The sequence below is a fragment of the Cyprinus carpio genome, chromosome B17, assembly GCF_018340385.1.
Source record: "Cyprinus carpio isolate SPL01 chromosome B17, ASM1834038v1, whole genome shotgun sequence".
Taxonomy (NCBI): domain Eukaryota; kingdom Metazoa; phylum Chordata; class Actinopteri; order Cypriniformes; family Cyprinidae; genus Cyprinus; species Cyprinus carpio.
In genome coordinates this window covers 19,034,744-19,052,324 of record NC_056613.1, presented here as the reverse complement: position 1 = coordinate 19,052,324, position 17,581 = coordinate 19,034,744, and the positions used below count along the sequence as shown (strand labels likewise).

The 17,581-nt window shown below is 37.1% G+C and overlaps 1 protein-coding gene across 1 annotated transcript in view; it reads right to left on the bottom strand.

Annotated features, from left to right (window-relative positions):
* The window catches only part of LOC109107098 (metastasis-associated protein MTA1-like), a 49,884-nt gene extending 37,502 nt beyond the window's left edge, over nt 1-12,382 (bottom strand). The window contains exon 1 of the mRNA XM_042742668.1: nt 12,067-12,382. Within this exon, the coding sequence (XP_042598602.1) occupies nt 12,067-12,094 (28 nt within the window). The 5' untranslated portion in view covers nt 12,095-12,382. The remainder of the gene's footprint in view (nt 1-12,066) is intronic.
* Between the last annotated feature and the right edge of the window lie 5,199 nt (nt 12,383-17,581).

Below are 17,581 nucleotides of genomic sequence, written 5' to 3'. Positions count from 1 at the left end.
GGGTGAACTATTCCATTCCCAAAATATAAATGTGATATGCTCCATATGAAAAGAGGTTAAAATACCACATTAAAACTGCAACATAATACGACTTCAAGGTAATATAATCAGTCAATTAAAACAATCTAGTTAGAATATATTTGACGTTTAATGCTGTAACGTTGAGCAGAATTTTCAGACCAATGATATTTCATGCTGGGTGGGCTGCCCAGCTCAATACCACACACAAAGAAACCAAACAATCGACCACTCCACGTAGCCACAGCTGATTAGGGCGAAATGTTGATTTACATGTAACAGATAGCTTTTATCACCTGTCACATTATACCATCAGGCCTAGAGCAGACACAGTGCTGGCCATGAACATGTCCTGCTCAGTCTATGGCTCCCAGGCTATAAAGGGATAGGAAGTGGCTTTGGTACGTTCTCTACACAGTCTCAGTGATCTAATGAGGTCTTAGAAAGTCTGGAAGGCAGTATGTTCTTGTTTGTTGTTTTTTCTTCTACCAAGAAGTGTATATTGGCTGTTCTGCAAACATGTGGTCTGTAGCACCTTGCGGAGACTTTCAGACAGATCTATTTAATGTCACAATACACAGTGAGTCTATTCTAATATACAATAAGTGAACACAAACACAGAAAACTAGAGATTTAAATGTGATATTTTCTATGCTTTTTTCCCCCGATGTTGAATGCATATTTTTCTATAATTTAGATTAGACTTACTAAACTACCATTGAAAGGGTTGAAAGAAACTAATTCTTTTATTCATCAATGTTGAATTGATATAAATTACATTTTTATTTAACAACTACAATCACAGTAGTATATTGAGTGATTTGTTGAACTTCCAACCTTGTAAGCATGTAATAATTATGACAACATAAAGCACAGACAAATAAGCCTGGCATAAACATTAATATACAAATCACACAAACTAAAGTAGATTGCAGAAATATAAAAACAAATCTGTTGCTTTACCACACTACTTTAGGTCATTCAAAGTCACTGTAATAAACATATTTAAACATGTGGACTGCACTTTTTAAACACTGTCTGTTAACGTTAGACCAGTGGTTTTCAAACTTTTTTGGTCGTACCAAATAATTTCACTAAACATTATGAAAAATTAATGTTTTTTTAATTTAAAAAAGCTACAGGGAAAAAACACCTGCATCACTGGAAACATTGAAAAATAGCATACTAACTGTTGTTATTCTCTCTGTTATTTATTTAATTATTGTGGGTTTCATGCTGTCTGCTAAGGCATAGGACACACACAGGCTTTCCTCCTCAACAATGACATTAAACACTGTGTCTAAACAGTACACACTACAACTGTAGCATCTGGTACAGACACAGTGAGTGAAGCCAAGAGCAAGATATGCCTCGTTATATTTTGCATTTAGCTCTTGAATGACCAGCATCTGCCTGGGTCTGTGCAACATCATCTATGGCTTTTCTCTTCCCTTTCACAAGCTGATCCATCTCCCATTCTAAGTCACGTCCTTTGGCTGTTTACTGTTTTATTTATTTTCTTTTTCTGCTGACGGCCCGCGTGCCCCACACTTTGCGAAACCACTGCTTTAGAAAGACTAACTAAATAAATAAGAATATATATTACCTTATTCTATATATTATTTCAAGGTCGAAGTCTTTAGTAATGAAATGCACCGTAACACTATTACTGCTTGAGTAATTTTAATGTGCCCTTTTGAAGTACGTTCATATTATATACGCTTTCAAACATTTCCATGTGTACTGTGCCAGGGTTGCCAGGATATCACAAAAAAATAAAAAATAAAAACACCCAACTGCTACTCAAAACTAGCCCAATCGCATTTCGAGGGGTTTCACCGGTATTCCAGGTGGTAAAATACACGTTTTATGGAGGGGTTCCCCAAACCGCGGACTTGGCAACACTATAGCGTGCCAACTTGATGCTTCCTCTGAAGACTGCTTGGATGTGTTCGACTTGAAGCAGCGCTGATTAGACAGATCGGTGCGTGTCATCAAAGTACTGTGAGAGCTATAAGAGAGCAGACATCTCCTTATGCTTTCTCTCGCCGTACTTTACTGTCATACACTGATCGATCTTCAAGTCCAAGCGAACACACCGCTTTACTCTCACGATTACTACCACTATTTTATTCGACTTTACAGATATAAAGAAATAAAGAAACAAACAAACATATTTGCTTTTTATTTAAGGTAGAGATATCTCAAAAGGAATCATCATATTTTGTGGTATCCGGCAATAGTTTAGTCTTACAAGAGTAAAAATGCATTGTTATTTTTGCAACAGTCATTTGCTGTCTGCAAGATCCAGTGTACAGCTTAATTTGGTGATGTAACTGGGGTGTTGAGATTTCAAGAACTTTGGGACATAAAAAAAAGTGGTCGACGACCACAAAAGTTTGGGAACCCCTGACATTCACAGTCCTGAATCTTCCACTCCATCTGAGATTCATTCAGCCATGTGTGCCTGACTATATCTATCGGTGTGTATGCGTAAGACTAGGACCACACCTCTTTGCTGCTTATTTAATGAGTACAAGTTCTACCAGAGGCCTCACGGTCCGGGGCAAAACCCGACATGGAGTCAGAACCACACACAGAACCTGGAAGAGAAGCTTGCAGAAGACTTGGAGGCATCACCACCGCTGTCTCTCACAGCTTCTGCCAACCCTCCTGCCATCTCTGGCTGCCTGTGCCCACAGCGATTGCTGTGCCCCATCCCCCCACCAATCAGCACGCGACACAGCCTGTGACATCACAGTGCAGTCAAATTTCCTGTGATCCAATCCGTGCATGTTGCCGAGCCTTACTCAGACTGAGGGTGAAAGAAAGACAAGACAGAAAGAGAATGAGAGAGAGAGTTAAGTGCTGGGAGTCTTACCAGGCCAGAGTAAGTTGAGTGAAGAGAGACAGACAAAGAGCGAGAGATACAACAAACAAGCCAAAAAATTCTTTGAATGGATGAACACTCTTAAAAAAAGTAATATATTTTCATTAAAAAAAAAATATTCACATAAACTTGTCGACCTCACTGAATCAAAGAAACCACGCTGGACTTCAGGAAGTGTGGGCAGCCCCGAGTTGGACTCAGAGGAAGAGGTCTCCGTGGCCCAGAGACCCCAGCCTGCACAAGTCCTCGGAGTGCACAGAGGCCATTCAATCCCTGTCTTAGGACAATCAGACCGGGACCCACGAGACATCCGTTACTATGGCAATACCAGTTAATTCAAGCTTATGCACCAAACACATACACAGAGCATTAGTGCAGCTCTTAGGTTATTCTTGCTCTCTGCCTCCGGCTCAGGGATTCGGGTTATACAACACCTTCTCCAACAATACAGAACCACTGCTTGTCTTTCCACCTAGAAAAAAACAGCGGTGGGCCAGGATGCACAGGACACCTAAACCTGCTGGTTTTTAACCATATGATTGGGGTGGGCGATATGGGAAAAAATATCATATCGTGTGATTTTATCATGATTCTTTGTCATGTTGGTTTTTCTATTTTGCAAGTTGTCTGAGCAACTAATTTCCCTATTATAAAGTCAAAGCCTTTCAAGGTAACAAAAATATATATATATAAAAAAATAAAGAGAATGGCAGATATTTAGGCCAAAGTGGGCGATGATAAAAAAAAATCTTTGTCATTATTTTATCTTTGTTATTTAAAAAAAAAAATAAGAACAAAGATACACATTGCAACTACACATAATATACAAACAAAACAAACAGTGCTTTCATTTCAGGTACAATATGTGTATTTAGCAATTAAATGAACAAATATAAAAATAAAACACTATATAGACTGATTCCTAAAGCAACTGTATTAAAGTTCTTCAGTCAAGAATAGTGAGTGATTTTTGTTGTGAGTGATTAACGTTAAAGGAATAGTTCACCCAAAAATAAAAATTCTGTCATCTGTCTGTCAATTCTGTCATAGTGTTTTATTTTTATTCCATCATTTACTCACTCAAAAGTTGTTTTAAACCTGAATGAGTTTCTTTCTTCTGCTAAACAAATGCTATTTTGAGGAACGTGGAAAACCAAAAAGTTGCTGATCCGTAGTATTTTTTTCCTAGTGTCAAATTTGATGTGGACAAGCAACTGTTTGGTTACCCACATTCTTCAAAATATCTTCTTTTGTGTTCAGCACAACAGAAAAAAATTAATACAGGTTTGGGACCCTCAACAGTTTACTTTCATTTTAGATATAACCAGCTGAGTCTATATGGTAAACCTTGTGTGTTTTGACAATACTAGTGCAAAAGATAACTTAGTTCAGAAATCAGGAGAAATCATGTTCATTCTGGTGGCATTTTTGCCCTAAGCCCCTGTTCATTTCTGACTCTCATATGCACTGATCTCTCTGCAATGTAGTCAACAGAAATCCACCATAGTGACAGAGAACTTTAATCCCTGCACTTTTGATTAATTTAATGTGTCCTTGCTAAATGATAGTATTCATTTATTTCCTTATTTATTTCCTATTTAAGTCTTACTAACCCCAAACATTTGAACAGTATATACATTTTACACATATTGCTTTTTATTTATAAATTCTAAGATTAAAGGATTCGTTCACTTTCAGACAGAAAATTCTGATAATTTACTCACCCCCATGTCATTCAAGATGTTCACATCTTTCTTTCTTCAGTGGTAAAGAAATTAAGGTTTTTGAGGAAAACATTCCATGATTTTTCTCCATATAGTGGACTTTAACGGGTTGAAGGTCCAAATTGCAGTCAGTTTCAATGCAGCTTCAAATGGCTCTACATGAACCCAGCCGAGGAATAAGGGTCTTATCTAGCAAAATTTACACTTTATATACATTAACCACAAATGGTCATCTTGCACTAACTCAACATCCCTGACTTCACGCATGACAGTCACATTTTAAAAGTCACGCATGGCACAGGTGGAAGTGACAAATTTCCTTTACAAAAACGGTAAAACAATGATGTCAGACAATTTTGAAATTGGAGGAGAAAATTCAATTGTGTTTTTTTTTTTGTCCTACCCTACCTTTGTACCGAAGTACACAGAGAACTAAACATGCTTGACCTTTCCAACGTTATTGCGTAATACATGAAGTCACAAGTCGCAGAGCTAGCACAAGATGAGCATTTGTCGTTAAAAAGAATATAAAATGTTTTTTTTTTTAATGAAAGACTGTTTCACTAAATAAAACCTCTATTCCTAAGCTGGGATTGCGCAGGGTGCAGTTTGGACCTTCTACCCATTGATCTCCATTGAAGTCCACTAAATGGAGAAAAATCCTGTAAGGTTTTCCACAAAAACCTTAATTTCTTTTTGGGCCCTATAAAGTAGATTTTATGGTCTTGGGTGACATGAGGGTAAGAAAATGATCAAGATTTTTTTTAATTCCGGAAGTGAATCCTTTAAATCATTTCAGCACTGAAGTTGCATGAAAGCAACATCCAGGCTTATGTGTAAAACATGGTGATCGTGTTGTCCAGCATCATTTGAGAATGTTCTAAGAAGCATCTTGTGAGCTACACTGGAAGCTAGGAAAGGACAGACCATATTTGGTCATTCTGGCCTGTTTTCTTGAGCTTCCCACCCCAAAAGAGGTGTTAAGATATTATGTAAAGTAAAAAATAGCCCAACCTTTACAAACATGTAGGCTATACTAGATTTTTGCTAGGATTTTTTTTTTTTTTTTTTTTTTGGACTGGTCTTTCAAGTAACCAAGCAACTTTTTGGAAAATAAATTTTTTTGAACAAATTTTGAGAAATGTTCAAATGTCCCCTGGTTGAGCACTGGCTCCTGGACTCCTGATTTCTGCAGTGATGTTTGTGTTTATACGTCTCTGTGGTTGTTTAGACCAGACCATTCTAAAGGAAAGAGAACAAGGCTTTGTGCATTAAATTGCAGGGTTTGTAATTGTCCCACCTACATATAATGTACACAAAGATCCCGACACAACGTCCACAATGTGAGAAGTATTCAGTAGCAACCCGTTTTCTGTCCACACTGAAAGCAAAAAAGCTGCATGAAGCGACAAAAATTACAGCATATTTGATGAGTAATGCCTACATCAAACGGCATTTACTACCATTCACTGTCATTTAAAAGGGATATTCAGAAATAAAATAGACTACTTGATTTTGATACCTTATTTTATTCATGGTAATTGATTGGATTGTAAAACCTGATCTTCCATTCCACAATGAAGCCATGAATAAGCATCAAATACAACCGGCATCAACTTTTGAGGAGGTTTTTTTTTTTTCCACTGGAACATGCTGAAGGTCAAGTTCACATGTGAGAGCACGTCAAGAATCCCAATGGTTCAGTATAGAGTCTAAAAGCTTATTTACTAAATTCATCATTTTGGCCAATACTGATATCATCTTATTATATTAGCAGAGATTAAATCACTGCATTAACGTTTGGCAGGATTTTAAACTGTACAACTGTAGAATAAAGCAATGCCAAAATAGCTAATTGGTTAACAATAACCAATATCCCAAAAACTGACGACAGCCAAGAAGGACAGTTATTTCAAAAGCAAAGCAATATTGTATTTCTTTGAAACAGCATGACCAGGATTGTGCAGTAGAAAACAAATGGGATCAATTTTGACTGGCAAGATTTGAACCAATTAGATTTCACCACTGGTGAAACATCCCAGTGCAACATGATAAAAATAGACACCTAAAATGTATCATTGGTCATCAGAGTCATTAGGACAGAAATGACGTGGTATTGAGCTTCGCAGGTTCATAAAGTAAGACACAGGTGCAAATGCTGTCAGGGCAAAAAACCATCATGAGCAATAAATGAAAACTCCAGAATTAGTTTGCTAAGAAGGCAGCAACTGCTTGCAGGCATTTTTAGTGCTAATAGATCGAGGGTCAAATCAATTTTGAAAAATCAATACGATTTAAACACTTTAAATAAAGCTACCGCAAAAGTAATGGATGTTTGCTTGTCTTTTGAAAATCATATTTCCCATGTTACAAAAACAGCATTCTTCCATCTTAGAAACACTGCCAAGCTACGAAACAGGTCAAGAAAATATGATCATATTACCCCAATTTTACAACCTATTAAGTTCCGTATCAGTTACAAAATACTATTACTTACTTATAAGGCCCTAAATGGTTTAGCTTCTGAGTACCTAACTAGTCTTCTACCTCGCTACAATCAATCACGCTCCCTAAGGTCACAAAACGCTGGACTTTTGGTAGTACCTAGAATAGCAAGTCCACTAAAGGAGGTAGAGCTTTTTCGCATTTGGCTCCCAAACTCTGGAAAAGCTTTCCTGATAATGTTCGGGTTCAGACACACTCTCTCTGTTTAAATCTAAATTAAAGACACATCTCTTTGGCCAAGCATTCAAATAATGCATCTCAAAATCTTGTACTGTAGTTATATCTGATCAAATGTGCATTATTATTCTTTAGCTTGGGTTCAACAAATATATTTTGCTTGGTTGGAACAGCAGCTACACTAATTATGTCTCTATTTGTTTCTGTTTTGAATCCAGAACACCTGAGAAGAGATGATGCCAACCCCTCAGAGGACCTCAGATGATGCCAACTCTGAAACAACACACAGAACTACCAAATTTTGCTCCAAGTTTGATTGCAACATATAATAATTGGTGTTGCATTGTCTGTTTGATTATGTCTTAAATTGATTTTTCCGCACATTTCTGCCGTATGTACATTAACTGACATCGTCACCACTGATAAGCTGCTACTAAATATACTGTAGAAACGTAATTTTCTGTAAAGCTGCTTTGCACCTATTTGTATCGTGAAAAGCGCTATACAAATAAACTTGAATTTAATTGATTTGCAGAAACTGGTTAGTTAGCTAATCCTCCGAGCATTTTCTCAAAAACAACACCATTCCACTCATCTCATTAAAAAGTCTCTGCCAGCTGAAGAACTATTGAATAAATGATAATGTTGCTGTTTTAACTGTCAATCACACAACTGTACTAGAGAGATAACTGCTCCTAGGGAGGTGCTTCAGGACTCTGCAGTGCTCAGTGCAGCCTGGACTGACGCTTTGCTCGGCAAAGACAACTTGCACTTTCTGTAATGACATCATTACCTGCATTTAAATACTACAGAACTAAAATTCCGGTTGTCCTGTTTTCACTCGGATCACTGAATGAACAGGCCCGGGAAGAACCTGGAAAATTTTTTCTGTATCTTGCGCCATGGCGAAATTCTGTAGAATTGATTATCAATACACATTCACAAATTAACAATTAGCACCAGTTATGAGTAGAACTTTTGGATGATGAGCACATATAATTTTACTAAAATCTTTCAAGCTTTATGGGTCAATGACACATATACGGCCACAATAAAGGAATAGTAAAATGTACCATATCTTATACTCTTTGAAATCATGTTGGTTTCATATATTTGATATATTACACAATTTTTCAAGAAAAGTTTATATAATAATAATTCTAAAAATGTACTAACACCTTGATGAATACATGTGAACAAACAATTTAATAAAAAGAAAAATAATAATAATTTTCAAAGTAAAAAAGTTTTTTTTTTTTTTTTTTTTTTTTTTTTTACAAATATCATCAATTAGAATTTCTTAACAATTAAAATAAAAATTCAGTACCATTTTGGGTAGTCAAATCACATCTTTTTCACACATTTTTCAAGTATTTTGAATGGATTCATAGAAAATGAGCATCATACCACTGACCCTTACTGAAAGTTCTGCAGGCAGATATTGCCGGCCAGTGATTTACAGAAGCTTCTAGATTCAAAGCAACCACATTTTCCCCAGGGTAGATGGGGAACAAATGCATTTTCAAACTACACCTCGTAATAGGCTTCGACTTCAGGAAAATCTGAAATTCACTCGCTTTGTGGCATCATACATCAAGTACTCCCATGACCAACCACAGGCGAACACCCGCATGGATCGGACACATATTAGAGATAGCGAACACCTGGCAAATCTTCCCAAATACCGTATATATCTGCTAACTGTGTCCTGCCCATTGGCTCACGTTTCTCATTCATGTTGCCCCTCTCAAACCTGGCCCATCCCAAGTTCAACGCTACCAAATTGCAATGTGATTCAGCCCATTTCCATAGTCTCTGTGGCTGTTCATGGTGGTCTGTTTTGAATTTTTTTCCCTCTGATTTTCTTGGCACATTTATTCTACGCTGGAGTCTAGGAGAAGCCTCCCTTCTGGGAGAAGAAAAGAGAGCCAGAGAAAAGCCGTTAGCTCAATGAGAGAGAATTCAGGCCGACTACCTTCTCCATCAAGTGTGAGAGAGGACAAAGGAGGAAAAGAACGCTAAGGCTTTGCTCTGCTTCCAAATTCAATACCCCAAAATCCACTCAAAGGAAAACGATGATTGTATTGGAGGTATCAGGAGAATTCTGAACGCTTCAACGCAGGAAGGTGTCTGGGCTGCTTTAACGAGATCCAAATGATAGTCATGGCGCATTTCAGCAATCAGCTATTAGTACGGCTGCGCTAAGTGTAGGGTGCACAGCAGAGGTCTGAACATGGAGGTGTAAAATAGTGCAAAACTGGCTTTGTTCCAATCCGAGGTTGGTCAATGTGCTTCTTTTGGTCCACGCTGGAGCAATGAGAGAAAAAGAGAAATGGAGAGAGCGCGCAGGAGATGTCGATATGTATCAGGTGATGCAGTAGCCAGAGGTATGGAGGCCCTTGGAGACTCTCTGCTGGATGGAGCGCCTGGGGCCATTTTCAGCCTCAGCAGCCAAAGATGTTGCAAACACAGGGAGGAGCATTTAACAGAGTAACAGATATTTACGCAATGATTTTAAAGTCCTGAACGAACATTCACAATCCCGTGATTCATCTCTGTAAAGGATATCCAGCCAGAACAGCGGCCTGTTTAGAATATAGTGCACTGCATACTGAGTAGTACAGGCCCAATACAGTATTATTTTTTTTGTATGCATTATTTAACGCTAACTATTTCAATCCATGGTATGATACACTGTTGTCACATTACCATGTTTAATTATGTCTAAATTAAAACCTGAAAAAGACAATAACATTCTAAAGGGTTAGGCCTAGTTAACCCGGAAAATTAATAATAAATAAATTAATAATCATTTACTCATTCTCATGTTATTCTAAATGAGGTTAGTTCTTGTGTTACAAGCAAAAATGACTGAGCTTTCATGTTTCGAAGAGTCGATGTAATGTGTGTATATGCACTGATAAATGTTTTTATATAAATCTTCAGAAGGATTTGATTAAACTTCTTAATTCATATGGATTACTTTTACAATGTTTTTATGAAACTATTTGACGCATTAAAATTTTGGTTGCATGGACTTTCAATGGATGGACAAAATTTATGAGAATCATCTTCATCTTCCACAAAATTCTTTGTGTGGAGCAACATGAGGATGAGCAGATAATGACAGAATTTTCATTTTAGGGTAAACTCCTTTAAAAGATGGTAAAAATGTTGGTAGATATTACTCAAGTTCATTTGTAACACTACAAATGAAAAGTTAAGTCAAGTGCATCGCATTGCGAGATGGATACTGCATACTGGTATACTGCACTTTCACAAATATAGTAAACATTCCCAATACTCCGTAAAGACAAAACATTTTAAAACTGTATACATTTCATAGGCTACAGGAGAAAAATGTTTAAAAACTTAAATATCTACAGAGAAAATAATCATTTAAGGACACCTGGGCTGCTGAGCAGATCTGTGAAGCAGAATTACTGTTAATTCACTCAAATCGCTCCTGATCAAAGATCAGCTTTTCTTCAGGTTAGACCAAGTTCATCAGCTCCCCTGCGTCAATAGTAAACTTCCGAAGCCAAATACTCTCATTATACCAATAATTACACATTGGACACTGTAAGCACACATTCATTCTCACTAAATCAGCATATCCGGGATCCTAATGGATAATTGATACCAACAGGGAATCAGTTCCTGAGCCAAATGCAATCACTGGAAGGGACAGATAACCCAAAAATGAAACTTCTGGCATCATTTACTCACCCTCGTAATGTTTCAAACCTGTTATGACTTACTTTCTTCTGCAGAACACAAAAGGAGGCAGAAAGACCACTTCAGTCACCATTCATTTTCACTGTATGGAAAAAGCAAGGGAAGTGAATGGTGACTGAGCCTGTCATTCTGCCTAAAATCTCCTTTTGTGTTCCGTGGAAGAAAGAAAGTCATACAGGTTTGAAACATCATGAGGGTGAGTAAATGGCACAACTTTGTTTTGTTTTTTGTTTTTTGGGTGAACTGTTCCTTTAAATAGCCTTGGTACCTTAGCTTCAGCAATAATAGATAATTCAGGTAATTACAGATAATTGTGAACCCCTTTTAAATGTGACCCATATTTATAATAACAGCAGTACATTACTGCATCTTCTTTCTTTATGAAAATAGACCAATTTGCGAATATACAATCTCAATTAAGTTCATTCTCTGCCACAACGCATTCTATATTTTTATTCTTTCATACACTGAAGCTTCTCCATGACCACTGGACTCAATCTACTGGCTTGACCTCTATGCCAAAACTTTCTCCCTCCATCCATTACATCCAATATCTATAAAAAGTAAACTGCAAGACAAAGACTTGACCCCGTACAGTCCTATCCAGTCCAAACAGAGTGTTTCCGAGCCGTCAGGGTGTCTTAACTGAGGCGTGCTGCCCAAACTTCAACTTTAAAAGCTCGAACGCGTCTCTTCTGTGCAGATTTCGGAGTTACCCGCTCGTTACTACGTTAACACAATGACACTCGCACGCGCTACATCATGCTAACGGCAATAATTGTTGCGCCAGTTAGTAGTAAAAACATTCTCGGGGTCCCGAAACGAGATTGTTAATCTTCATCTCGCTGTTCGCTATCACCATCATCATCCTCACTCTCTAGTCCTACAGTACTTTAAAAAATAAAAGAGGAAGGACAGACCTAAAACTGCTAAGCCTTATTGCGAAAAAGCATGAAAAAGAGCGACACACAAAAAAGGGTACGACATTTTTTTTTACCAAGCGTGATCTCTTACCTCCGACCCGGTACATGTTGGCTGCCATGACTGCCCCGGTCCTGCCTGGCGTCTCCAGGTAGGGCTTTCTCTCTCCGCCGCCGCCGCCGCTGAGTGCTGCGCGCTGGAAAATGGTGGATTGATCAATACGACGCGGACCAGTGGAGGGATCTTAAAGAGACAGTGCACATATTTTTCTGCAGCCGCGTTCTACGGGGCGGTGTGAGCGATCGCGTTTAGAACCACCCGCGTGTTTAGGAACACCTTCCCAACAAAGCGGGATCCAGAGACTCGGGCCACGGGGCTGGAGAGAGCGCCGGAGGGAGGGGAAGGGGTCTGCATGGGCAGCATCACTCGCGTTTCCCCGCCTACTTCAAATGACCGAACCATCGCATTGCTGTACTACTTTGGACCCACTAGAGGCGAAATGAAACAAATAAACAACTGTTGCTCTCGGACTGAGTTTGAAACAGAGATATATCCTAAACTATTATAACAGAACAAGGAAAGACATTTGTCTGGATATCTAGAAGAAAATGTGAAAAGTTGCAACTACAATGTTGCGTCACGAGCCCAAAGAGCCTGTGTCTAAGTACTATTCAGGTGCTGAGATTTGTTTTTTTGTTTAGATTATTTTGTTTTTGTGTTTGTGCTATGCTTTGCATTAATTTGCTTTGCTTTTTCAAATGAGTTCTTCCCTCCTCAGTGTACGATTCATGAAATAGAATTTGACCCTGAACCACAACACCATAAGGGTTTATACATCATCTGAAAGAAATCTGAATAAATAAGCTTTCCACGTTTGTGTATGGTTTGATAGGACAATATTTGGCAGATATATTTAAAAATCTGAAACCTGAGGGTGCAAAAAAATTTTAATAGTGAGAAAATTGCCTTTAAAGTTGTCCAAAAGAAGTCATTAGCAATGCATATTACTAATCAAAAATTAAGTTTTGATATATTCACGGTAGGAAATTTACAAAGTAACTCCATGGAACATGATATTTACTTAATATCCAAATCATTTTTGGCATAAAAAAGTAACTGGATGACCAATGCTTAGGTGGAGAAGTGCATATCTGATGGATTCTTTAGTATCCCTTGAGGCCAGAAATGTAGTATGGATTTCATTCATAGGCTTACATCCATGCATACATTTTTAACGGTCACGAAACAATACAGTACCTGTTCAGACAGTGATTTTATACACAGCTATAGGGATTGTGGCATAAATAATGGATTCATTGTTGAGAAAATCAGTTGGTTGCCGATTGGTTTTGAATGCTATTCTCCAGTAGGTCCCTTAACTATTTTGACTAGCGAGACTTCTTTGGTCAACCAGCTAGACTTACACCAAGCCAGGAACACCCAGAATAAACTAGCTTGGATGAGAGTGGAAATTTATGCTGGTCTTCTCATCAGTCTTATTCCACCTGAACAACTCACTTTACAAAGAATATTTATTATCTCACACCGTCATTAGGCTTTTCACTTTAAGCTTAACTGTGAGTTATATTTTATTAATCCTAGGTTGAGGCCACTTTAACCCTGGATAACATTTCATTAACATTTGTAGCAACCACTTTCAATGTGATACATACCTATAGGATTACATTAGCCAAGGCTTGAAGCGACTCTGGGTTCATTTGTTAATAAGTGTGAAAAGCCTAATGGAAAGGTCAAGGTTTTTAAAGACTACCTAAAGATTATACAAAAGCTGTCTTTCAGCCTGAAGTGTCTTCTGGTTCATAATAAAGAAATGTGGTAGTTTCTAAGTCTGTTTAAGTTCTGAGCAAGTAGTCTAAACACTGGTTGACAGTCACTAAGTCCAAATCCTGTTTTATTTATTTGTTCTCTAGCCTTGGAATACGCTCAAAGTTTCGAAAGCCAGTTTATAATTATACTTTCCCTGCATACACAACTACAAAGATTTAGCCTCTTCTAAGTTTGGTCTGAGGGAAATGTGAAACACTGCTTTTGAGAAGTCGTGGGTGGCACATTCCAGCATTTGTACGCATTGAATGAGTCAACATGTGAAAACGTGAGCAATATACACTTAAACCAGCAAGAGACACTAAAATTATGAGACCTCTATAGCACTACTGATGCAGAAAAAAGTATTGTATGAATAATAAACCAGGCTTTAATTAATCTTAAGCAAAATAGCAAAATGTATTCATAATTGGCCTCCATTCATTTTTATCATTCATCATCATTTTTGTAAATTCAGTGTGTGTGTGTGTGTTTAATTAAAAAAAATCAAAGGATTGATATTACATACATTACACATTCTGAAATAAAAAATATACATAAAAAGATAAATATCACTTTGTGCCTAATTGATTAATGCAGTTATGCTTTAAAAAAAGGAACAAATTGTAAAATAATTATTTAATCTAATAATTCAGATAATTATCTAAAAATCAAATAAGATTCCTATTCCTATCTTTCAATTTATTTAACCAAATGTTAATATATTCAGTCAGAAATAAATAGACGACTGTCATTTCAGATATTTAGGATTGGTTTCCGAAGTATCACTGAAATTCATTTTAATTATTGAATTTTTTTAAAACTTTAACACTGAAAACTACATCATTGACATAAATGTTTAGTAATACTAAAAAATGAATCTGTAATTTATTTAAAATGTCATTTGTCCATGTCTGATGTATCAAATAAATACATTTTGCTAACAAAATTTAACCAGATCTCAAATTATTCCGTTCAATTCTCTGTTCAAAAAATATGAACTCAAACTGGTATATATGTGACGTTCAAAAATAGGTCATGAATAAACAGGACCGTCTTTAGGGGACAACCGTGATATATCATATAACCCACTCATCAGGCCCAAAGGAGTGGGACCCATGAATATAAGCAAGTAAATATATACATGATTGTGAATTGATTAGCAACACATATGTGACTATAAATCCTCTCGAATATTTAGACGAGGCCTGACACGTGACAAGATGTTAATAATGTCATTTTGTTGGAGAAGATTTTGGGGAAGGTGAGTAGGATCTCGTGAGCGCTGGTTTTGGCACGGCATGGTAAGGCACCTCATCATGTTTGGTAGTTGTTGTTAGTGAAGGCTGAGTGGAATGCTGTGGTGAGCAGCTGATTTACACCATATGAAAACCTTACAAACTGAGCTCTGCCTCGGGCTGTAATCTGCAATCACGTGACCGGCCTCAGCCAATGGCAGGCTTCAACTTACCCTCAGTGGAGACTCACAACAAAGCAAGTCCGTACTGCTGAATTTGTGTGTGCGCCTACGTGTTTATTCATAAATATGTGTGTTTTTGGGGTCCTGACTTCAAACTGAAGCAATCAAATGAATCTCAGTTTGCTGAAGCTGTTATCATGTGAGGATGTGAAGTTGTAGCCTGTAATGTTAATTTGCTGCAGTCTATCTATACACAGGACTAGAAGCCTCTAACAAGCAGTAGAAGGTTTCGGGATTCTCTCGATCTTCCTCGCTCTCGGCAGGGACCCAGCTGGCCTTCTCCCAGGGCCCTAGCACAGCAGGCAACAGCTAGAGAAACAGAAGAAATCAATTAAGGCGTGTGGCCCGATCAAGCTCCGTCTTTTCTTGTGTTCTTTTTATTACAGAATTAATTGCAGCCAAACACGGTTCACGAATAATATAACCATTGTCCTCACTCCTCGGATGTTACTGTGAACCCGGGTCCATCTGCGCAGAGGGAGGGTCACTGATCAGTTTCGTGCAGTTTGCTGTATATAGACACACGCACTCAAGTACACAGTTGAAATCTCTGCATGGATCAGGTGTAATAGGACTTTCCATCAGAAATGCTGGTGAAAGAAACAGAAAGAGACCCAGAAACAGAAGTACTTGTGCAATGGACACCAAGATTTATTTGTACAGAACATCAAAGCAGACAAACACTTGTGCAAATGAGCAGACATCTGATCGTCTTATAAGTCACACAGCAAATAAAACAGGAAGTGACAATTAAATTATTGTCTATTCGGTTGCAAGCCATTTAAAGCAGAAGTAACATTCTCCGCTAATCTGTATGTGGCTGTACGACTGCTAATTTTTTACTTAATAAATATTAGTTTTGTTGTTCTTTAATCATTTGTTATCTTCATTTTTTTGATAATTCGATTTTCAATTAAATCTTAAAGACTGAATGATGTGTACTGAAATATTTTGTATTGATTAGTGTCTTTTCGAATGATTTTTGACAAACATAAAATCTGAAATAATTTTATTGTATTTTTTAGTAAAAGTAATGGTAACTGGTAGTAATGTTTTTACTGTAAAATAACTGTATTTAGGTAGAATAAACAGACCGTAGGATCATGGTGCATAAATAAAATGCTTATTACTGAAAAGGGCAATGTCAGAATTTAACTTTTGCTAAATTTGCTCATTAAAACTGATTATCATTTGATTGTGAGGGCATATGTTTTTATAATTATGCATTAAAATAAGTTATGCACTAATTAAATGTGCACTCATTTGCATATAAAATATAAAAACACATGATTTTGATTAATTTAAAAACTAATTTGACAGTGAACATATTTAGTGACTGACGGTAAATGTGAAATCTGTAGAGCCAACAAACCCATAGTAAAAAAAAATCATATATATATATATTTTGTATAATATGTTATTTGATTCATAAATTTATATTTTGTTTTATTTTTATTTTTTATGTATTTATTATATTATATTTTATTTTATTTTTTTTTTTTATATTTTTTTTATTTTTTATTATATTATATTATATTTTTTAGATGACATATAAAATGGTATTTATTGTAAAGGCATTTTCCCCAGATATTTCAATATATCTAAGCAATTTCTTTCATGTACAAAGATGCTCACAAAATGAATGATCTCATGTCATATCTGAAAAAAATATCAAAAACAATAAACATAAGCCTCAAATTAAAGAGATCTCACTGTGACTGTCGCCTGATGGCAACAGTATACTTTATATTTTGCATTAGAAAGCATATCTTCAGCTTTCTTATATCACAAAAAGGATCGTTTGCGACTTCTGCGCGTCTGCTGTATGTAGATGCACATTCTGCTGCTGATCAGCAGGGGGCGCGAGGAACCCATCTTTAATCACAGGTCTTTGTCCTCACGTGCTCGCTACAGAACAGTAGAAGTGTACAATGTGAGTCCTCACAACACAGCAGCGCTGACACCGCTGACAGAAGACATGACACTCAATTAATTGGCTCATCTCGCCTCTTTCACAACACATCAGGAGATTAGATTTGGGCCTGATGACAGATATTTTGTCACAGCAACCTGTGACCTCATCTCATGCATTGTGTCTTCTTCCTGTTCTCGGTGTTGTGGCGTGTTAGATTAGACGAGAAAATTGGGTGGTGATGTGATAAGTGTGCACGTGTTTGTGGCTTTCATGTGTGTCTGTGTGTACAATAATAGCGTGCTCTATAGAAACCATGGCCTAGTGCTCTGAAACTGAGTAGACCTGACATTTCTTGATCCTATTTCTCCACTGTTTCTTGCCGAAATCAC